Raw genomic sequence first — 23,070 nt, forward strand, 5'->3', positions numbered from 1 at the left:
CCACGTTCATTCACTGGAATTCTTCAGACAGGTTCAGAGAGAACACAACCTGACACTTAATGCAAAGTTAATTTGGAGCTGCTGAATCTCATCACCGTGCTTGAATTTCACATACGTCTGAGGAGTAACCTCAGAGTGCTACAAGTTTGCTCAGAACTACCCTCCATCTGATTCTCTATAGATTCAAAGCCCACCTACTCTGCCCACCATATTGCACTAGAAGTATAGAGAGGCAAAGTTCATCTGGCTAGAAGTCATCTGGCTTCCCTTCCTGGTCTAGAGCTGCCAAAAAGATTTTTGGTGACGGTACACTCACCCTCTCGTATTGGAGGCATATGGAGAACAAGTGCTACTCTGTTTACCGGGACCTGACATTACTTTGGCCCTACCCTTCACTGCTCAGACCATGGAGCATTCCAAGATGGCATAAGAGTGCCTCTAGTATACTTTTCCCTTCTTGTTCAAAATATGGAGAAAAAGACACTGAACATCATGACCACTGACTATAGTGTTTTTGTTTCTCATTTACACAGCCACAAGTATGAGATGAACCAGGCCCTAAACACATCATGCATTTACATTAGATCAGCAGTTCCCAAACTCTGACAGAGTGCACACCACCAATTTAAAATGATACAACCTTTACTACCAGCAATCTTTTGTCATATAAAGTCATTACAATAAATCTGTTACCGTGTAACACTGATAGGCTGTCTGCGTACCACTGGCAGTACACGTACCACAGACTAGGAACCGTTGCATTAGATGACACATCTGAGGCACCCATCTTTAGGCATCTGAGCTCCACTCCTACTTTTATTAGAGATTTGGGTCACACACAGACACATAACTTAAAGACAGTAATTGTGTTGGAGTAAAACTTTGGAGAAAACTGCCTGCCCTGGACTGTAAACAGAAAAAAATCAACAGGAAAGGAACTATTTCCATGCTCTTAAGAGCTATTGCAAACCATGAAGAGCAAGCAACAAACAACATTAGAAATAGAGTTATTTTAAAAGATTCAATGCAAATATTGGTCTGAGACTTTTTTTTCCAAGGATCAGTGCCAGGAGAGTTTCAGATCTGAGCTGAGTCATCCTCAATGGACCAAGTTCTGCCTTCATTCACAGTCCCTCTTGGGGGAGGAAATGGCCTAAGATGGTACAAAAAGAAAAAAATAATCTCATTTTTATCTGCTTCTTGGCAGTATGTCAGCAGGCAAACAGGAGATATTACTGGATTGAGCTGGGGAAACACCTGGCCAACTTCCAGTGACCTTTTACATCTGTTGGTTGCCAGTGGTCACGTGGAGAGTTTACACCATGGAATCCAGGGAGCAGATGCTCCATTTGCTGAACAGGGGTGGGTCAGGGGCAGAAATTCACAGGAGCAAATAAAGCAAAGCACATGTTCCTGGTATACTTACAGCTTTCTTCTTTAAGCTCAAGAGCACAGACTGTTAAAGGCTATGGTCACATGCATGCCCTTCACATGAACTAAACGGTCTGCCTAGATACAAAAAGCCCTGGAGCACTGGCCTGCTCCTAACCTCAGACTGCCACCATTCCTCCTCATGAGCAGAGCTGAGCTTCTTTTAAAGGCTTGATCTGAGAGTTACTCCCAGCTGGGACGCCGAAATCTCAGGCTGGATCTCAGTCCTGTAAGCCTGAGCTGCTGCCTTGTTTAATAGGTAGGAACCTACAAATATACGGCGGAAGTGTGTGCACGACATCTCCTTTAATCTTTCATGTTCCCCCACACGCCCCTCTACCATTAATTGGTGGAGAGGTTGTGCTTGCAGCTCATTCCTGATTGGTGGGGAGGCAAAAACTGCATTTTTTAATATGGCGTCGTTTTTGCCTCCTGCCACTGATTGGCCAAGGGGCCCTGGCAGCCCCGATGCTTGCTGCTGACTGGCAGGGAGGCAAAAACCACGCCATGTTTAAAACTCTGGTTTTTACTTCCCCACCAATCTAGAGGGAGTGGTGGGGCCACTCTGCCAATCAATGGTGGAGGGGAGGGGCATGCAGGAGAACATGAAATATTAAAGGAGACGCTGTATACCCCACTTCTGCCATGTATTTGGTAGATCCCTATCAAATAGGACCTGCAGGGGTAGGCCATTATTTGAGCTGGGGGGGCCACTTAGCCCATTTTGGTGAGCTGTTGAGGGCTGAGCAGGGGCAGCGGGGAAATGCTGATTGATTTTATTTAGCCTGCTGGCCACCTCCGGGAGCCTGAGGAGGGAGGGCTGAGCCGTGTGCTGCTCTGCTCTGCAACAGCCAGGCCAGACCAGGCCAGGCACTGCACGGACTCCTCCGCCCTCCTTTCCACATCCATCCCTCCCCTTCCAGCTTCCTGGCGCTGTGCAGTCCCAGTACTATGACTGCTGGCAACTGGGCCTGCATGGGATGGGGCATATGCAGCACACTGATGAGCTGCTGCCACCCCGCTACACCAAGAAAGTCAGGGGTAACTTTCCCAGGCCAAGCCCAGACTCACCTCCAAGTGGCACCACAGCAGCAGCAGCTCATCGTGATGGGCAGATGGGATGGCTACTCGGTGCACTCACCTGATCTGTGGTTGCCAGTGTTCATGGTGCCAGGACTGTGTAGCCACAGCACCAAACGAAAGACAGGCGGGGGGCTAGATGTGGAAGGGGTGGAGGAGTCTGTGTGCTGTGTGGCCTGGCCCAGCCCCAGCAGTGTGGGGCACTTGATGGTGGGCAGCAAGCCATATAGGATCAGTTGGCAGGCCAGCAATGGCCCATGGGCCATATTTTGCCCACCCCTGTTTTAGAGGCACAGTAAGTGCAGGAGAAGAGAGCTGTATCATGCCCTTGAGGGGATACTGGAAGACCTTGCACAGTAGTAACTGTGGTTAGGAGAATGGACTTGTATAAAACTGTGGAGGTTTATACAGGATGCGATGACCAAGAAGCCAGAAATGCAAAACCTGGAATCTGCTTCCCAGCAGTTTAGTGGATTGCCAGTTCATTTTAATTAGCAAACATTAGACTGTTTTCCATTTTGACAGCTATACACAGTTCATCCCGCAGGCAGCACTGTGTCCAAAACCAGCGGAGTGGCACTTTCCACTACGTTCTAAGCTTCCACGTGGGATGGAGATGGGGGGCTGACTTTTGAATAATTTGGGCTGGGAGTTAAGAAAAGTGAGCATTGGGCCCAGCTGAGGCTTTCTATGGCTATGCAGTAGTCCAAGTACTTGTGACTACGGGCTACAGGTTGTCATGTTTATGCAATTCCACATATCTCTATTTCTGACTAACGATGCACTCCCCAAAATTGAATTTTAGCATTCCCCTGTGTCTAAGTAGCATGCATGTTTTCGGTAACCACTCAGGACCAAGGAACGTGAAAGAGAGATCTCTTTTATTCAGTATCTAACTGAAGAACATTGCATGCTATTAGCCTGTGCATGGCAGAACAACTGCTTCTGATGAAACAGGTCATGACTGAACCTTTTAACAGCACAGTCTCACAGAGATGGCATGATTACATTAGACCCTCTGAGATAGTTGGAAAGTATCAGAGGGACTGGCTTTAGCATTAGCATCCTGCCAGGAAGGCTGTTCAGGAGTTGCTTTAAATATAGACATGATTGTAAAGAGAAACTTTTTAGGCTTATACGTTCCTTCGCAGCAGCTTGCTCTGCATAGGTGAAGTTTATGGAAAAGATGAGATCAAATAATAAGTCAAAGATTGCAAGTCTAGGTGGCCCGCGTGGTTAATGTAGTTAAGGCACACCAGTTTAAAAGAACAATATTACAACCATATGATCAGCGACCTTTGTCTCCTCCCTAGCCCAAATGCCCACGCACTCAGTAACAACTGGGTTAACAAAAGTGGTTGGTTCAAGTCCTGAGTAAGACTCAGACTCTCATTGGAACCCATAGCTAGATGACTAAACCACCCTGCCACCATCCACTAGAAGAATGAAAGATAGAGGAAAAATAATGACAAGTAGTGAGAGACCAGAGAGACGAAAGGTAGAAAAAGAGTCAGGTAAAGAAGGAGACATCAGTAAAAAAGGGAGGAGGGATGCAGAAAGGGAAGAAGAAACAAGGAAAGGCACAAAAAAATCTTGGAACAATACCGATATAGGCATAGCAAGGCATTCTGTGACATATTTGAGGATAAGAAAAGAAGAGACCCAACGTGCCTAAATCCCATCTGCCCCTGGAGTTCCAACGTAGCTAAAGCAGGCAGCTGGTGCAGCACTCGGATGCACAGCGTCTGTGCTGCACACCACAGTGTCACTACCTTGCCTGTGCTCCTGGAGTTCCTGTCTCTGCCTCTCTTTTCTGCAGCTGTAGAGCTACAATGGTCAATAATGTCACACTTTGTGGACTAGGCTCCTCTTCTGAGAGGCCATTACTGCTCTTTTACAGAAGAAAAATTGAGACTTCAACTGACTTACTTAAAACTGCACAGGTCAGTGACCTGGGATCTGGGAGTGGCCTGCTCTAAGCACCAGTTCCTACTCAGGTAACATGTCCCTTTAAAAAATACATAGGAAAGTAGGAACAAAAAGGCAGGGGAAGAATGGCAACTACATACTGGCTGGTAAGTGAAGGGCTAACTTCCTGCTGTTGTGGCTTGCAAGCTCCCTAGCAACATTTGCATGAGATTATGACTGCTTTGCACGCTGCCCTAATAAGGACTATTTGCCCAATATGGTAACCTGCAGTTTAGCTGGTTAAAATATTTGTAATTATTGGGTCATAAGAGTTTGGGGCGGGGGGGTGTGGGTGGAGGGTCAGTGAATCCTCTATATAAGGGACTACACTGGGACGAGAGGGTGAGTCTAGAGTTGAGCAAAGGTTGAGTCTTTCCCCAAGGCATAGCAAAGGCAGCAAAGGCTCTTGGCAAGGAACAGCTGTGTCCAGTCCATATGTGCAGCTGGAATACGTATAATCCTGATGTCCCTGGCATAACATTTCACTGCAGTCACCAGATGCCAAGGTAGGAGAAGGTGAAGGTCAGTAATGCAGGATGTGTGGGGAGAAGGGCCTATGATAGTACCAAGTTCTGAGGATGATAAACTGTGAAGAGGGTTTTTCATTTTCCATTGAAGGCCTCATTCTCAAGGTCTGTGTACTGCACACTAAAACTGCTCAGGTCTCCACAATGGCCAGTATACAGCTTGGATGTCTCTCTTGTTAGTAGCATAGTATCTGAGACACAACTCAGCAGTTCTGAATCTGCTAAGATGCTAGATGTACATTACTTGGTTCCAGATACCAACTTGCACAGTATTAGTAGCATCCTTGTAGGCTCATTACTTGTATGTTACATTTATGGCCTAATCGTTTGTCCCTGCAGCAGTTGTCAAGGTGACTATTATATACGGCAAGGCCACAGCTGCAGGTGCTTTAGTTGCTACTCCTCTTTCTGCATCATTGGGTGTGTCTACACATTGCTGTATGGCGATGTTGCTATAGTGTCATGCTTTAGTGCTTCTTTTTGTAAGTACTAAATCACAGCACTGTGTGAGTGGTTACTGCACTGTGCGCAGAGCGTACATTTAGTTTTCGCTGCTATGTTGCCATAGGAGCGCGCTTTACGGGAGGAGTGTGCTGCTATGGTGACGTAGCTGGTGAGTACTTGTGATCACCACATTGCCATAGCACACCGTACGGTGCTGTGCCGCCATAGGGTGACATGTAGACGTGCCCATTGTCTCCAATATTATTACTCCCCTTAGGCTTCTGCTCTGTGTCCTTTTCAATTCTCCCCGTTTAATTTATTTCTTGGTGACCTCACCTGGTCTGAATTACTACTGCTCAGATGTATCCCTACTCCCTTAAAAAGAATGTGGTGAAGAATAATCTCTCACTGATTGAGTTCCTTCTGTATGCCCATAGGCCGGTGCTTTAATTCAAGAGTGAGCTGATGGCATAGCTATAGTAGGCACATAAGTATTATTTCATTGTTTCAGGGTAACAATTCTCTCCCAATACCTTACTATATTTCAGTGGCTCCTAACCTTTTTTTGCTGTGACCCTAAATCAGGGTCGCAACCCCCGCCCCCACTACCAACTCACTCATGTCTGGTGGTGCCAGCAGAGCCTAGGCCGGGCTGGGATCATGGGGGGGCAGCAGTGGCAAGAGCCATGTGCACCATGCACCAGTACAGCCTCACAGTTGGGAGGAGTGGAATGAAGGGCGGACCCCCTGTGACCCTGATTTGGGTCACGACCCAAGGTTGGGAGTCAGTGCTATAGATGCTACTTTTCAGCAGAGTGACTTCAGCCAGGATTTTTAGAAGTCTGACCCTGTAGTTTCTAAATCCATAATTAAATCCTTAAAGACATGATTTTATTTTCAAACATTTTGATCACTTGGGCTAATTACAGACACTCAAAAAGCCTGAGATTACATTAATTCAATCTGTGCAGGTTAGTCTAAGGTGTGTAGATAGAACCAATAAGCAAGTGAACAGACATTCACTTCTGATTTCAGAAATGCAGCCTCTTGCCTGTAATGGCCCAGGCCAGAAGCCAAGGAGTGCTAGAGCATACCTCTCTGCTTAGCTAGCAACAGCTAAGGCCAACGCTAGGCCAATGCTAGGCCAAAGCCAGGGAGCAAACAGCTGTGGCCAACACCAGGCCAACCACTCTCCATCCATCCAGGTTTATCTTAAATTGGTTTTGGCCATTTTGAAAGTGGTTTCTGTGCATAGAACTTCTGTTGTGTTACAGATTTGAACCAGTTTCTGATCACTTATACTGGTTTATGTGGAACTTCTGCCCTAGCCCTTTTGACTTCTGAGGGAGTTATTGAAATGGATCTTTCCCTTCAAAGAAAGAACAATATTTGAAAATATGTATTTTTAGGTCAAATTAAACATCAAAATTGATGTATTGTTTTGTTTCCTCTTCAGTCAAACACAACATTTTGTTCAGTATATCATTCAGAGATTTCTTTTTTAGCCTTTAAAGCTAAATTTCACTACAATTTGAAATGAAACATACTTCTAAATCAGATGGTTGAAATGTCTCAATTTTTGTTGCCAAAATTATTTCATGAATTTCAAAAAGATTTGACAATGACCACTTTTCATTTTTAAGCAACTTAATTAGTACAACGGTCCCAAATATGTCCAGCCTGTGTTCCAGCATTCAGTTAGAAGAGGGAAAAGCAAAATTTAGCAACTTAAGTGATATCTTAAAAATGCATTTTTCTGCTGTACCACTGGGCATCTGTGTTGCAGCTTTTTTCCAGGCCTTACTGAGTTTTATTGTAAAGTACAGAACAACTGCATCCTTAAGGTGTGCTTGATGAAGTGCAACCCACTGGCTAACTCTTTTGAGCTCTTAGCTGTAATTAGGCAGTGATGGAGAACCAAGGTAGGGAATGGATAGGTCTTTTAAACAGAAATGGCAAAAAAAAGTGTGCAAGGCTGTAATAACATTAAGTGGCAAAGCAGAATTTGTGGGAAAGGTATCTACCCCCTGGGAGCTGTCTAGTCATCTTCACACCCACCTTTTGTAGGTGTGAAGATGACACCCCCACATCCGCACTGTCCTACGAAGGGCTCATGATGGCAATGGCATAAGATTGATCTCCCAGCAACCTGTGCAAAGGAGTCACACAATGACATCATTCATGATGGAAAATCATTGATGACCTCATTAGAGGAGGCTACTACTTCTTATAGGATTTATGGTAGCCCTCTGGTGCTAGACACTTTACAGCCATGTGCCAAGGGAAGGAACTAACAGAATCTATTGTTGAGGGAAAGTGGTAGAAATAAAATTTGGGAGTGAGTCATTGGTAGGTGACTGTGGAGGATTTTGTGCTGGAAATTCAAATTATCAGTGGGACTAACCACTGAGGAATCTGGGTAGGAGGTGGACCTGCTTATAGTAAATAATAAATATATATATATAATATACTCCATTCTTAGGAAGGTTACAGAGTTTATATTGTCTTTCGGTAGCAGAGACCAAATTTTTATCTGTGTTTGTACAGCACCTGACACAGTGAAGTCTTGGTATATCGTGTTTCCTGGAGGTTGAGGCCAACAGCAGCAAAAATTATGAATTTATTTTCAAGTGAGAAGCTCTTTACATGACTGTCAGCATATTCAGGGAGTAGCGGCCCCATAGCTCATTTTTAAGTCTTCTATGTTCCCTAGATAGATTCTCAAAGTTAGGTTTTACCTCACTTTTGTTCTTAATCTCTGTTACATACTAACCAAACTTTTATGTTATGACATCAAAGCCAAAAAAATCATTTGAGCAAACTGGTTAGTGCTATGTATACTTTTCGCTCATATCTGAAAAGCCTTCTGGTCTCTGCTAAGTGAAGGTAGACCTCTACTGGGTGAAAGAAATACTGACAGTCTTGTCTTCATTTGCGATAGAACCAACCATCTCCAGAGAAACAAAATGCTGGTGGTCAATGCTGGATCAGTTCACTTCATTTTTTAGTAAAAACATTTTTATTTAAAAATAGCCTGTTTCTATACCCAAAAGTTTTCATGAAAAATTGATAGTTTGTTTCCCCTCCACACTTTTTCCAGTAAAATTGGAAATATTTTAAATAATTAATTTTAATTTGCCCAAGACCACATTTTTGGCAAGCACAAATATTTCTACAACTCTTTCTTTAATGTATATAATGCAAATTTTGAGATTTATGAAGGATTTTTTTTCTTTGGGAAAAAGCTATGAAGGGGTCTATTCCAAACATAAGTTTTAAGTTTTTAACCTGTTCTTTTGAAGACAAACCAGTAGCTAAATTTCCAAAAGCTCACTAAGTATCACTATATTCAATGTTAAGATCAGAGAGTGTATGGAAGCTAATAGTTTGGCAGAAAGTTAAAGGAAACATCTAGTGTACTGAAATGTGTAGAATTTAATAGTTATTCCTCCCATTTTCATTTTTTATTTTATTATATAAGCTCCATTCTTCCCTACCTTGATTTATCTTGGTCTTTTTATTTCACAAATTATGCAAGTGAAAGAAAATGCTAATTAATCTCTTAAAATTAGTTACAACTGAAGTTGGGGAGACAGACTATTTAAGAGGTTAAAAAGCTGTGCACTGTGTTTTGTGCACAGTTATTTTCAGTGGCCTGTCTGGCTATGTAATCCTGCCTGTATATACAGGTCTATGTTTTCTGTCTTTGTAGTGCATGAGCACCTGGGAAAAGAACTTTTCTTCCAAACATTGCTCCTTCTCTCTCTCTTGATGAAGGAAGGGTTTTATGTCAGTGTCCTCAAACTTTGATTATTTCCAGGAGATGCTGAACACTGCTGCGCTATGTCAGCTCAGGGATTAGTTCAATGCTTTCCATGCTGCTTCCCAGTCTCTTGTTCTTGCCTCAAACACAAGAGCAGTAGCTGACATGTGAACAGCCTGCTTCACTTACCGTTCTGGGACACAAGTAAAGTCCCAGCATCTGGAGCGGCTGCAGGATTAGCACAGAGAGGCTAGAAACTTCCTGACTTTTTCTGTAATTGATGCCAGAATTGTTTCTCCATTAGGTATCCGATGCCTGTCATCTGCTGCCAGATTACTCCACTTGCACACGGGACATGATCACAGAAAGTGATTCGGAGGGAAACCAGGGCTGAGTAGCAGTTTGGGTTGAAGGAACTAGTATGCCTTTGCTATGTTCTCAAGGCTCTTTGGGTGAACCTGATATCTTTTATTAGACCAACTTAAGTAGTTGGAAAACAATTTTTAAGCAAGTTTTTGGGTTAAAAAAAAAAAAGAAGCTTTGCTATGTTCTGGGACTTTTTATTGGTGCCAGGGGGCTACCCTGACTGCTGGAGGGAAAGGAGGAAAGATCTGAACCCAAGCCTGGTCTCTCCTGAGACAGAACTGTAGGTAATTGTGTGCAACTGGTGGTTAACAATGTCTGCTGGATGAGGGAGGATGTGTATAGGAGAACTCGGGGTAGTAGACAATGTGTTAACACTATTTGAGCAATCAGCTGCTGGGGGGCTCCCATCACTAGTGTCTGGATTCACAAGTACCAGCGTCATGGACCCCCTCTGGGGAGCCATTCATGGATCAGAGCAAGAGGGTGGGAGGAACATTTTCTTCCTCAATCTTCCCTTCCTGTTCTTCTCTGTGCCAGTTTCTCCTTTGTTCACTCTGCAGTCCTCATTCCCAGTCCTTTCTCTTCCCCTCCCAGCTTCTTTTTCCCCCCATCTTTTTTTGCTTTTCTTGAACTGTAAAGGTACATATTTTGCCTTAAGACCTTGAGTTATGTCCCCATACTAGGTATGTCTTCATGGATTATTAGTAAGGCACCTGTTTGTTTAACAGTGCGTACAATGGCATCCAGTGAGTTTGGAGTATGTCTTCCAATGTTGTCCGTAACTGCTTTATTCTGCTGTTCATAACCTCAAAAACTTGTTAGTACCTAAAGGAGAAGGAAGAAAACTGACAAGAAATAAATAATTCACCTTTGAAGCTGGTATATATCGGTGTTGCTGTACTGGTAAATATTTCCAAAATTATTCTGAATTTGACATTTGCATAGTTGACATAATTAACTAGCCCAATGAGCCAGAGCTCAAGGCAATGACAAGCTATTGTAGACATTTAAATCACAATTAAAAGTCAGCAACAAAACTCAACAGCATCTGATAAGCAAAATAGACCCTAACAGCCTGTTGAATAGGATAGTTTTCCTTTGATAAAATTCCTCAGAAGATGAATATAAAGGTGTCTCGTTTGGGCTTTGTGACAGATTCATGAAGAGCTGAACAAATGACATTCACCTAGGGCAGTGATTCTCAACCAGGGTGCTGTGGTACCCTGGGGTGCCTTGAGATTCTTTTAAGGGTGCTACAGAGTGCCATGCAATGTTAATACTGTTAGGTGTGCAAACATGCAAAGATATGTCACAAGATAAAGACAGAGATTTCAAATAGGAATCCATAGTGCTGAAAATATTCTGACCTGTTGGGGGTTTTTTTGCAATGGAAGAATTGCTCTATTATTTTTCCATAATCAAAAACAGAGTGAGAACTAAGAGCTGACATTTTTAAGGGGTACCTTGAGTCACACAAGGGTTTCCTTGACTTGCAAAAGGTTGACAACCACTGACCTGGGGAAATAGCTTTCTTATGGGTATGGGTGCAGTAGGAGTAATAGTAATGCTACCCTGCATCATCAAACAGTGTCTAAGAATATACTTGCTCCTGACACTGGTCTGCAGCCCACATAACTTCCACCAGAAAAAGCAGGATGTTGATGGATATGTCAAGACCCCATCGCTCATCACTGAGAATGGAACGGAGCAGCTGTTTATTAGGGTTCAGCACCATTGCTCCATTGTTGAAGATGAGGAGAATAACTTACCTGCTTGAAGCTGTGAGAATAATTTTGTTGGATACAATGCAATTATTCAAACTGAAAACTGGCTAGACAATGCATGTTTACCTCTGTTGGTCCTGTGGTAATTACCTTGGTAAATGAGTAGATGCCATCAGGTAATTTCATATCTCACCTGGAAGATTGCCCCACTAACCCTATAGGGCCCTTGGTACCTTACTGGAGCATGGGATTATTGGAAAAACTGACACATATTAAAAAGTCAATAGCATTTCTAGCCGCACCTAATACTGTCTTTGCAGGTCTCCTGTCCTCATGCTGACCAGTCCTAATGGTGGGAAGCTCCACCCTGAGTGACTACTGAGGTATGTGGCTTCACAGACTATTTTCCATAAAGGTACAGCTCTCCACCTAGACTTCCTGTGGGCCCATGTGCAAATGGAGCCCTGAACCTGACAATTTTAATTTTAGGTTAGATCTAAAACCAGAATGGGTTCATTTTGTATAGCTGACAGCAGTGCCGTGGCAAGGAAGTGTGGTGCTTGGGGAAAAGCCCACAGCAGCAGCCCACCCTTGCCCTGCGCCCATATCTGGGGGGCACATGCCCCCCCATGCTTATCCAGGAGTGCAGTGGTGGGAGCCATCCTTCCCCAATCCCTGCACCCCCCAAATGAGCCATTTGAAGCTCCATCTTGGGCCCCACCCCAGCTGGGCAGCTCTTGTTGGCCTCCCTTAGCTTCGGCACCCCGGGGAGGTTGCCCCACTTGCCCCCCCACACCTTACTATGGCACTGGCTGACAGTACTGAAATGTCATGAATGATTAAGCACCAGATGGTGGAAATGTAACAAGGGCAGCTGAATTTGTATGAAGACTTCAAATCTGAATCCTAAATCTGAATCCCAAACTAATTTCAGCCTGAAGAAGCCTTTTCAATTTTTCTTGTTTTAGCAAATAGTTAGTGAATGGCAGATTTCTATTCATTTCAGTATTGAATTCTTTTTTTTTTTCACACAGGATGCATATATCATTTCTACAGAAAAAAAATATGCATATAAGCTATATTTGAAATACTGATTATACGGGTTCTCAAAATAACAATACAATTAAATAGCACCATTAAGTACTAGCAATAACAGATATATTGCAGAATTCAAAGATTTATTGCACAATTAAATAAAGGAAAAGAAAGAGTTGACCTCCAAGCAGCAGTACATTTAAATAATTAATGCTAGTCCTATAATGCAAATCTGACAAATTACCCTTAACATAATACTAAAATAAAGTGATATTCAGCTGATGCCAAGTAAAGCATTTGGCTGCCATTTTTCCTATAACTTCATTTCTGTAGTTTATAGGGTTTTTTTGGAAGATTAAGAACAGCAAAAAACAGAAGTGATATTTCTTCTTCTGTAATTCAGTGAAGCTCCCTTGACTGTAGTGGAGCTATTCTGATTTTTACCCATGAAGATATCTACTTATTCTTAAAGAGTCCCAACTTGAAATATAGTATTTAAAGAGGGTTAGAGCACCCCCTGGCTAATGAGGCTTATAGGGAAGCAGGGGGAACCCTCTGATGTAGGTCTTAGGGGAAGTAGTTGGGAGAGGAGTGGGAAGGCATAAGGAAGACACGGGTCAGATCACCCCTTATACCAGCGAGTGAAGGTGGCTACAAACGGATGTCACATTTGTCCTGGAAGAAAGTCTTTTGTTCCAGGCTTGTACATGTCCACCAACCCACTTCAAATCCTTCTCAAGTATGTCGGATAAAATCCACCAGTACATTTTCCCAGAATATTGTTGTATGCCTGTATGGTTATTGCAGTTTATTATAGGAACGACCCTGTCAGACTGTGAGTTCTCTCTGGTCACTTACCGACAAAGGAACAGCAAGGGCAGCGTGTGTGCAGGACTAGGCTGCAGCAATTTTAATTCGGATCAAATCCTGGGACAGTCAACCTGGGTCAAATGAGATATCTGTTTACAGCCTAAGGGAGTATGTTGCCCACTATATATCCCATCAACCTGGGAGAAGTAATGTTTCTCTCTGAAGTATGATACCTCTGTCTGTTCCTCCAAGGTGCTTCTGTGTGCCCCATATTGTAGGTTAAAGGGCATGGCCTAGCCCTCATTTGACACTTCAAAATGGGTAGAAGAATGTTCCAAATGGTACATATTACATTTAATAATAATCGAACTATTAGGACCGGAACCAAACATTTCTAGACTGGCTGATGTTTCAGAATATTTACTGTGAATATTTCTTTCAGGAATATACCACTTACAACTCCATACTTTTTTATACCGCCTTCAGATTTGTTTGTTTTTTTCCCTTTAGGTCAAAATCTTTGAACTCTTGGTTGGATTGGTTATGGTGAAATTCACCCTATGCAGAAATTCACATTGTTAAAAAATCTACTTAAATTGTGGGACTTCAGTTGATTGTGAGTTGATTGTGAGACCTTATAGGTTGGCAAATTTCACCCTATGGGGTGTTCTGTGCATGCCACTTTCATTAATATTGACCAGAGTGCTGAAGCAAACACTCATTTATAGACATATGAAGTGCAGGTCTGAGATGAATTTTCCCTTCAAGGCACTAGTAACAACGAACATCAAACTATGATACTATAATGCAATACAGCTTAAAACAGTGTTAGGTATATTCACTACACGGCATATGCTAAAATTAGGTGGTGAAAGAACTCACTAAACGTGACATTTTGTAGCAAGAGAATGGAAAATAAATTAATAGAGAAAATTCCTGCCTGTGAAAGAGGTGTGTATATGGTGAGGAATTTCAACAAATATTTTCAGTTCACCACTGTCTAAGTGGGAAGGTCAGTGCCAGGCAAAACTGCATATTAATGACTAAATAAGCTGGCACGGCCAGCTCTGAATGAAGTTATGGGATCAGAAATTCACAAATGTATCTTTTGGCAGTACGACACACTTCACCTACCCACTTGCCTTGAGAGGGCTGGGAAAACAAGACACAGTTTTTACGCTTCCCACCATTGGGTTGAGAGCGGTCCCAGTTGAAATAGTGTAAAGCCATACCATTGACATCAACAAATTTTCCTTCATTTACCATGTCAGTGACACCCAACCAGAACTCCGACACCCCTAGAAGGCCTTTCTTGCCATAGTCTCGAAGAACATTGGTTTCCTCATTATCTCTGGGGATAGCCAGCGTCCCTCCTTTGGATATGCAGTCTTCATTGGCTTCGTGGAAATGCTTAGCACCTTCTGACACGAGGTAGCACTTCTTATGAACCTTCGTTCCACGAAGACAGACTGTGAACAGATTTGGTTTGACATATTCAGTAAGAAATGAATAGTTTTGAAAAAGGTTGAGTATTTAGGGAGAGATTTTCTAAAGTACCTATGGGATTTAGGCACATGTAGAGGCATAAGAGCCAGAGACTGCACCCTGGGTGACAGCAGCAGGAAGAGCCGGTCCAGCTGTGGCACCTAGGCTGGCAGCAGCTGCTGTTCACGTGACTCCTCTAATTGGGCACCAGCTGGTGACCTGGCTGCCCACTGCTTATTATGCTGCTGGACATGAGTCCCACTTAACATCCATGTGGCTTGTGACTGTAACTCTGTATAATGCTTTAAAAAAATCTGACTTGTAGCTTATTTATAGGAAGGAACATTAAGCCCTCTATCCCAGTCCCCTCCAGTAACTTCATTTCCTCATGATTCCTTATTCTGTTATTTCAGAATGCTAAAAATGACCTCGGCCTGTTGTTTATCTGTCTTACAACTGACTTTTATAAATAGTCCTTACTGCCACTTTTGCATATTTTGCCTCACTTCATCAGTTTCATAACTTATTCCGCAGTGAAATAGATGTTTGTGTTCTTGGCAGATGAGGCTAAGACATCAAGAAGTGTATACTTGGCTTTGCACCAAAGTCTAGATCTAAAGGTCTTTTCATACTTAGGACATTTAAAGTGCCAAAGTAAAGCATTCTGCATTAACTAAGCCTACTTCCTAGCAAACAAGTATGGGACAGATGTTGCTGCGGTGTTGTTTACAGCATCTTGCTTGTCTGAAAGATATTGATTTGAAATTCATCATTTTGGGACAGGTGATGAATAAATATTGCCACTGGCAGAAGAGCTTACAGAAGACATAAAACAATTACCTCTAGCTCTTCATTTCCAGTCAGTTCATTCTTTCAGCTAAATAAAGCCCTTCCCTTCAGACTCCCATTTCAAGTGACCTAGAGTGAGTTAGGGCTATAAATGCCTTTTTCTAAAGGCAACAGTGCACACATTGTCATTAGAAGTTGACATTCTGTCCTCATTTACTAAACTGTTTGCTTTTGTCTGTACAACCCATGTGGTAACAGACCACAAGGAGTGCCAGCTTGTCCTTTGCAAAGCCTACGTCTTCATTGGTTTCATCTAGCGGAACATATCAGGAATGTTTTAATGGCAAAAACAAATGTACTAGGATATACATTTGGTTTAAAGCCTGCAATTCGCTTTGAAGAGCAGTCATTATAGTTTCTTCAGCTTTACTCACATAAGGAAGGGTTTGCTGGAATGAATTGTTAACCCTCAGTGAACTATCACTTCTCTTCTCCTGTAATGCGGACAATTACATGGAAGTGAGGTGACTCTGATAAATACTTCCAAAGAGCTTTCTTCCAATGTGCACAAACCTAGCCAAGATGAAGGTTTCTACTCAAAAAGTCTCAAAAACAAAGTCACCATTCAGTACCTCTGCACCAAAAATGCAAAATTACGTATGCAGATGTTTACATCAGTCCCATAATTAGCAGCAATTCCAGTATTTCATGTTTATGTCCCAAACCCCAAGTTAATATATTCCTCTACTGCTTTTCACGCAAATAATATTCACTTGCATTAAGACAAGGATTTCAAGAGGTAAGTTCATGTAAAGCCATATGTGGCAGTCCCACAACTCTCCTAAAGGCTCTGTTTTTCAGAAGTGCTAAATGTTTTCTTGCCTGAATAGATGTGCCGGGGTCATGATGCTTTATGCATATTTTAGAAAGAATTTCTTCTTTTGTGAAAAATATATGAGCGTCTCCCATGTTTAACTCTTCTAAACTGTTGCAAATCCCTGAACGGTTAAAATTTGTGCTTGTTTTCTTCTATGTAAGGATTTCCTAAGCTTCTGATCCAAAGACTCACAAATCCATCTACTTTAGCAACTTTGGATCAAGTTGTATATTTGCAAGGCCAGCAGTATTTTCAATTAGAGTAATGAAATGAATCCTTCGGTTGCATTTTATGTTCATCATTGTTCATCATTTCATTCTTTAACTTCTTGAAGTGCTGAAGAGCATCCTTCAAGTTTTTCAGCCACTGCAACTAGGAAAGTTACAAGAGGCAAATGATACAATAATCCTTAGCAACTTGTCTTTATAGGAGATCTTTCATCTGGAAAGATTGCCAAAAGACTTTAAAAAACTATGTATTGATAGCCATACACTTATCACTGAAATTTAGCCATCTTTCAAGTGGAAAGCCTCTATTGATAAAGGTCATTTAGCAACAGTGCACAATAGCATATGACAAAGAGAAACAAGGAGAAATAGTGCACTAATAAGTCTCATTGTAATATGGAAATCTTGAGCATCCCTATGAATTAAAACACTCAGCTCTTTTTAAAAATGTGATGGGATTCTCAGCAACCATGTGTGATGAGAGCAAGACATGGACGACCTCTTTTTTGTCATATTTGATCATTGTAGGTTCTACGTATGAAACAAGGCTAAAAATAAGTGTTGATGGTCGACTTCCTTTTGGCTTTGGTTTGAATTCTGAGCTCCTGAACATTTATTCTCCAGCTATTTGGAGAAGCAGGGCAATTTACTTTCTGAACAAGAAAATTATTTGCTTAGCACAGACTTCTGTTTAGTTAGCTATAAATTATTTGCTCAAATCAACATTCCTATGACTATTTAAAATGGAAATATGTTTTGTAAAACTCAAAACTAACTTTTGTAAGTAAGTTTGTGTAACAAACGAACTTCCTCAAATACTATTATTCTTGGTCAAAAAAGTTTCATCTCATGTCAGTGATGTCACTTCCAGTCCAATGTCCCCCAACATGTGTAATTGCCAACTTGTTTAAGGGCAGCACAATAGAACCATTTCCTAACTGGATAGTTAATTAATGTCCTTATTTTGCAAATGTCCATCAGACTTTCTAAAACAGGGGTTCTCAATCCCTGGGCCGTGGCCCGGTGCCAGGTTGTGGTGGGTCGGTGGCTGGACCGGAAGTGGCCGTGGACTGGTAAACCGCGGCCTGCCAGAGCCAGGTGGAGGGGCTGTGGCTCCTTCCGCAGGGCCTGTGGCAGCGTAGGGTTTGCCCCCACCCCGCCCAGGGCATGGAGGTATCCTTGCCTGTCTTCTGGCTGGCAATTCCAGCTGTGGTTGGCTGTGACTGCTTGGTTGCAGTTTGCTGGGCCATGGCTGCTTCCAGGCTGCGGCATAAAAACTTTGGGAACCCCTGTTCCAAGGCTTTTGTATATTCAGTCAGGCCAGCCCTCAACTAGCAGTGATTGTTGCTTTGAAACTTGGTTTTATAGTAATATTAATATTTGAATTTAACAGCTTGTACACTTCAAGAAATTTCTAGCCTCCTAACCTCTCTTATATAAGCTATAGATTCTCAGACTTTTCCAGCCACCTTTTTAGATGTGTGTCCCCACTCCCAGTGTGATCTAACCTCTCTGCCCACGCAGCCATGAGAACAGGGAAAGTTGTTCATGACCACTTGACAGAAATTTCCTGACACTCTGTCCACATCCAGACCTCATCTATACCACCTCTACTAAGTGGAGTAAAGCTTCTGCCACCAACCAGCATCTAGCACAAAGTATGTGTAGACACTCCCTCACCTTCTGCTGGGGGGCTGTGGTCCCTTCAGTGGTACATGAACTATATGCTCTGGTGGCAGAGCTGCTGAGTGGAGACACCTGGAGCTGCCAAAGGTATACAGATGTGCACATGCTCAGGTGGTTTACAGTAGTAGCCACTTTCTATCAGCAGAACATCTGGTGGCAGAGTGACAAAGCGATATTTAGTCATAGCATTTCATTATTACATAAAGGCCATCATTATACTAATGCCATCAGTATGTGGCTACTGCAGTATTATCCTCGCAGAAATAACACAGATCCTGGGAACCAGTCCTGCAGCATGCAAACATTTGAATAGACTTAAATGGAAAAGAATTAAAGAGTTTGTCTCCACTCAAGTTTTGCTTTTATAGCTCCAGATTTATTCTTGGTGCTATCTTTTTTATTTCTTTGGAAAACCCATTGTGGTAAGGAATCCTACTTGTCAAGGAGGCAGAATTCCTTTTTGAAGATGTAGTATGTCAGGTGGTGGAAGGATGTTGTCTTGTAACAATGAGCCAATAAAACATGGTCTACCTGTCTGAAGTGCTTGCATTTCTTTCAGGGAATTTACTTCTCGCCACAGCTTGTCAATCTGAGTCTTCAGATCATCCTTTTCTTAAACAAGCAAACAAAGCAGCAAACTAATAAAAATACAATAACATACATCGACATACATCCAAGAATGTCTTCAAGTCAGAACTGTCTTTTGTGGAGATAAATATGACAGTAGCAATTACAATATTGATGAAATCACTCCCTGCCCTTCCCCAGGTGAAAAAACTCCAGAGTTTTTCAGAGACAATCAAAATACAACAGAATTAAATAACAATTAATTCAATGTCATAGACATGCAATATCTAAACCAATGTAATTGTAATGAATACAAACTAAATAAAATCTTTACCCAGGGTCCAGTTCTGTTCTAAGTGATATCTATGGACATTTTTCCAAAGAAGTCAGTGGGATTATAGCAATGTGATAATGGAGCAGAACAACAAAAGTTCATGAACAATGCAGTTGCATAGATAACTGATTCTAGTAACTGCATTTAATAAAACTAACTTACCAGGGCAAAGTTTAGCATTATGGTAGGCTGCTGCAGTACAAATTTAAAGTCTAAAGCAGGGATCAGTCATTATTTTTGAAGACATGAAGAAGGCCTTTGTTTGTGCCCCTATATCTAAAGAAATTTACTCATGAGGATTTGATGATGGAGTTGAGAATTCGGTTCAACTGATTTTTGCTTTTTAAGACTAGGCTTCTAATGATTATTTTGGAGCCCATTTCATACTCTTAGCAAAAGAACTTCAAGCAAACCCCATAGTCACTTTTTGGTACCCTGTATTAGGTGCCTGAATTGGAAAATGTTAGTTTATTATTACTGTTACTGCTGTGGCTGATTCAAGCAATTTGCAATGAATACTGTAAACATGTTAATTAACAGGAAAAGTACATAAATTAGTAGTCGGCTCCTGGGGTGCAATTAAACAAACAATTATGCAGGTGTTCTTTGCTCTGAATCCTTGATGAACAAAGATTTTATTGTGTGGGTTTCTAAGAGAAAATCTTCAGACCTTGTGCCTGGTTTATCCACCTGTGGGCAAAAGTAGGATAACCTAGATACTAGGGCTGATATGCCGGCCCCATTGAAGTCAGTGGCAAACCTCTTGACCCCTGTGGAATAGGAGTGGCTCTAAGGTGAAGAGGTGCGCTACCTTCTAATTTTCCTAAATGCTGGCTTAATTAGAGAATCTCTGGGCCCCATAGGAGAAAAGTATGACCTGGCCTTTCATTCCCCAATTTAATCACAGCTTTCAATGTGAGCACGTGTTAGTAGCTGCCTGAAAAAAATGTGGATCACAGGTAACTACCAGTTGTTGATCATCCGTATGCCAGTTTATAATAGAGTCCAGAATTTGCACATTCAGTTCTGCGCTAACTCCTCAATGTGCGTGTGCACGGAGTTTAAATACGGGCAGGAGAAGCATATTGTTTATTTACAGAAATGTTGATCATATGAACACAGCAATTTAACACAGAACCTGCTGTAGGACAATAAGTAACCATTTTGTCGCACTTAAAACACCACCAACAAAATGGTGGCCGAGAAAAAAATCTTGCACCTCCCACACAGCAGCTCCACCTCAGTGTCTCTTGTTCCATTTTTTCAATTAATAACTAAGGTTTGGGGGTAAAGAACAAAAGAAAACAACAGCAACAAAAATAAGAAACAGAGGAGAAAAAAGTGAGTTTATGTTAAACTAAAATGTAATGTATAAGAGATTTGAATGTTAAACCTAGTGGGAAAAAGCAGGTATGTTTTCATACGTGGGAGAAAAATGCCGTTGTTTTACAGTAAAATTCATGGACTCAAAAAACCCTTATGGAATTCAGAAGAAAGGGGATAGATACATTTACTAGACAGGGAAATACATATGCAAATAATCCTTAGTTTAAGGATAGATAGACCATGCTATGAAATGGCCTTAGAAAGCTACTTACTCATCACTGACTAGTGGTTAAGTACTCACCAACCATGCAGCGTACACTACACTTAAAAAAAATGGAAGTAAGGGTTTAAATCTAATTGATGAACAATATTCAAGGGGGTTATCCATGTCCTCCTCTAGGGCATTTACTCTGTGCTTCTTTTCCACTAATTCTTTTTTATTTGCACCATTTTATAGCATTTGATAACTGGGTAAAATACTATTCTACAACTATCCCACAAATATTCTCATCAAAAATGCAAAAAACTCTCTAGCATTGGATTGTTGTTGGAATATATTATATCCTAGAGGCTTATTATTTTATTCTGCTTGTTTAGAGTAGATGAACATGATACGGGAGACCCTTGCCATTCGTGGGGGATACGTTCTTGAGATCCTTGCAAATGGCAAAATCCGTGAATACGGCACTGCGCTCCTGAGTGCCGCCTGCGTTCATGAACGTAGTGCCCCCAGTGGCTGGGGGAGGGGGCACGGCTGCACTGGCAGCGGCAGGAGCCTGGCGGCAGCAAGCACTAAGCTCCCAAGGAGCTCCTGTAAGTGTATTTAAGATGCGGGTTCGGCACTGGCAAATATTTGAAACCACGAATGCCGAGCCCGCGAATAGCAATTTCCTGTACATGATTCTTCCTGGCGATATCCGTCATAATTAAATATAAGAGACCAAGTTCTGTCCTCAGTTAAATGTATGTATCCTAAATACTTTCAGTGGGATATAATAGGCACAACTGAGAGCAGAGTGTCTGTCCCTGTGCAGCTGTACCGATTTGCAAATCCAGTCTGACATATCACACTTTGCTTGTAACCTAAATAATGTATATAAAGTCCTTTCTCTCAATGGATTAAACACAGGCAAAGATTTCCTTTGCTAATAAGTATTTACATACTACTAATTTCTGATGAATCACATAGTGTGTAAGCACACTATAAAACCCCAGCTTTAAAAAACCCCAGGTATACACTCTCCCCAGAATAAAACTGATTACCTTTCACTCGACGTTTACTGTGCTTTCTGGTTTTGAATCTGGAGGGCTGGCCAGTCGTCTGATCCAGCAGTAGTATGGTAATGAGCAGAAAAATGATAAGTCCCGTTTGTGCCATGTCTCTTCTATAAAAACGAATGCAAACCTTCAAGAGAGTCTCTACAGCAGCGAAGAGAGCAAATCATATGGCCACAACTCAATGTGAACTGACTGAGGTTAGCTTTATGAAAGTGTAGTGATAGACTTGGCTGTGCTCCTTGCTTACGACGTGTTGAATACCTCAGCTGGCTCCAACATAAGGTAACCCCTTGTTTCGATCCCTCATCTTAGATTCTGATTTCCTGGTTGGTTTCAAATGAGCTTTTTCAGGGAGCATTTCAGGACTGAACATTTTGTTGGGTTTTTTTTCTCTTAGCGAACTCATTCAATTGTTTTAGGAATAATATTTTAAAGCAAATGGGTGGCCAAATAATGTTAAGCCATGCATCACCCCTTTCAAAGATGTCCTTCTGTGGTGTCATTTGGTAAGGTCTCAATGAAGCTTCTTCCAAATGGGTCTGGCCCCAGCCACTTAAAACGGAGAATGGTCATGATCCTCCTTTCATTGATGACTGTAATTTTTGCCACCGAGTTCAAAAGCAGAAGGCCTGGGCTCTGGAACAATCTGCCTAAGGTTATACTTTATATTAGTTGGATATTTATAAATAGTTTAGAAAGGGCTAATGGAGGACTAATAGACTTTATGAGCACATTACAGATGTTAACAGAAAGGTGCTAGTTTGGTGTAAAGCAGGTGGTAGAACTAAAGCTCCCCCTGCAAAAAGCTCGGCTTTTTTGAATCACTGCATTGGGTGACACCTGTGCACATGACCAAAATGTGATTATGCATCTCTCTTGAGTAAGGTTGCCCCTTCAGTGGTCTTGGCAATGCCCACATCTGCTGCTAGCATCCTTGCGCCTGGCTCCTTGATTGAGGTACCTCCTCCTAACCTGGGGCACCAAAGTGAGATGTTGCTCACAGCAAATTGGGCAGTCCTGTGACTCTCCTTCTTCCTTCTTCCACTGGAAAGGAACAGCTGAACATGCTGACATTCAAATGATCCCTGGGCATCTGGGTTCACAACGCGCTGAATCAGCTGAACAGGGCAGTTCACACATCTCAGAGCTGTTGTTCCAAACTCAATTAGACAGCAGTCATCTCCGTAGTGGTGACACGCCATTCATGTTTCTGAGATTTTCTCATTTCTAAATGAGAGGCTTCATTTTTTACAATGAAAACTGGGATTCTGGAGAACAAAAGAGTATTTTCAGAGAAACTCTGATATACTGCACGTATGTACTGGCTTTTCCCATGCCCTACTCACATACGGG

The 23,070-nt window shown here is 42.0% G+C and overlaps 1 protein-coding gene across 1 annotated transcript; it reads right to left on the bottom strand.

The window, feature by feature from the left end:
* Positions 1–12,521: 12,521 nt before the first annotated feature.
* CLEC3A (C-type lectin domain family 3 member A) lies at positions 12,522–21,817 on the bottom strand. Its single transcript, XM_019505311.1, has 3 exons — positions 21,703–21,817; positions 18,744–18,824; positions 12,522–14,617 (listed from the first exon to the last, which is right to left on the bottom strand). Exons 1-3 carry the CDS (start codon positions 21,815–21,817, stop codon positions 14,226–14,228), a joined length of 588 nt encoding a protein of 195 aa, XP_019360856.1. The 3' UTR covers positions 12,522–14,225.
* Positions 21,818–23,070: the final 1,253 nt, after the last annotated feature.

This window comes from Gavialis gangeticus, unplaced genomic scaffold (assembly GCF_001723915.1).
Source record: "Gavialis gangeticus isolate Ggan-Ray unplaced genomic scaffold, GavGan_comp1, whole genome shotgun sequence".
NCBI classification, from domain to species: domain Eukaryota; kingdom Metazoa; phylum Chordata; order Crocodylia; family Gavialidae; genus Gavialis; species Gavialis gangeticus.

What these genes read in the sequence shown, in the direction of transcription:
- CLEC3A (XM_019505311.1), bottom strand. Translation starts at nt 21,817, where the DNA reads ATGGCACAAACGGGACTTATCATTTTTCTGCTCATTACCATACTACTG. An exon ending in CAGTAAACGTCGAGTGAAAG is followed by an intron (nt 18,825 to 21,702) that starts GTAATCAGTTTT and finishes TGCTTGTTTAAG; the next exon opens with AAAAGGATGATCTGAAGACT. An exon ending in AATGCAAGCACTTCAGACAG is followed by an intron (nt 14,618 to 18,743) that starts GTAGACCATGTT and finishes ATCTGTTCACAG; the next exon opens with TCTGTCTTCGTGGAACGAAG.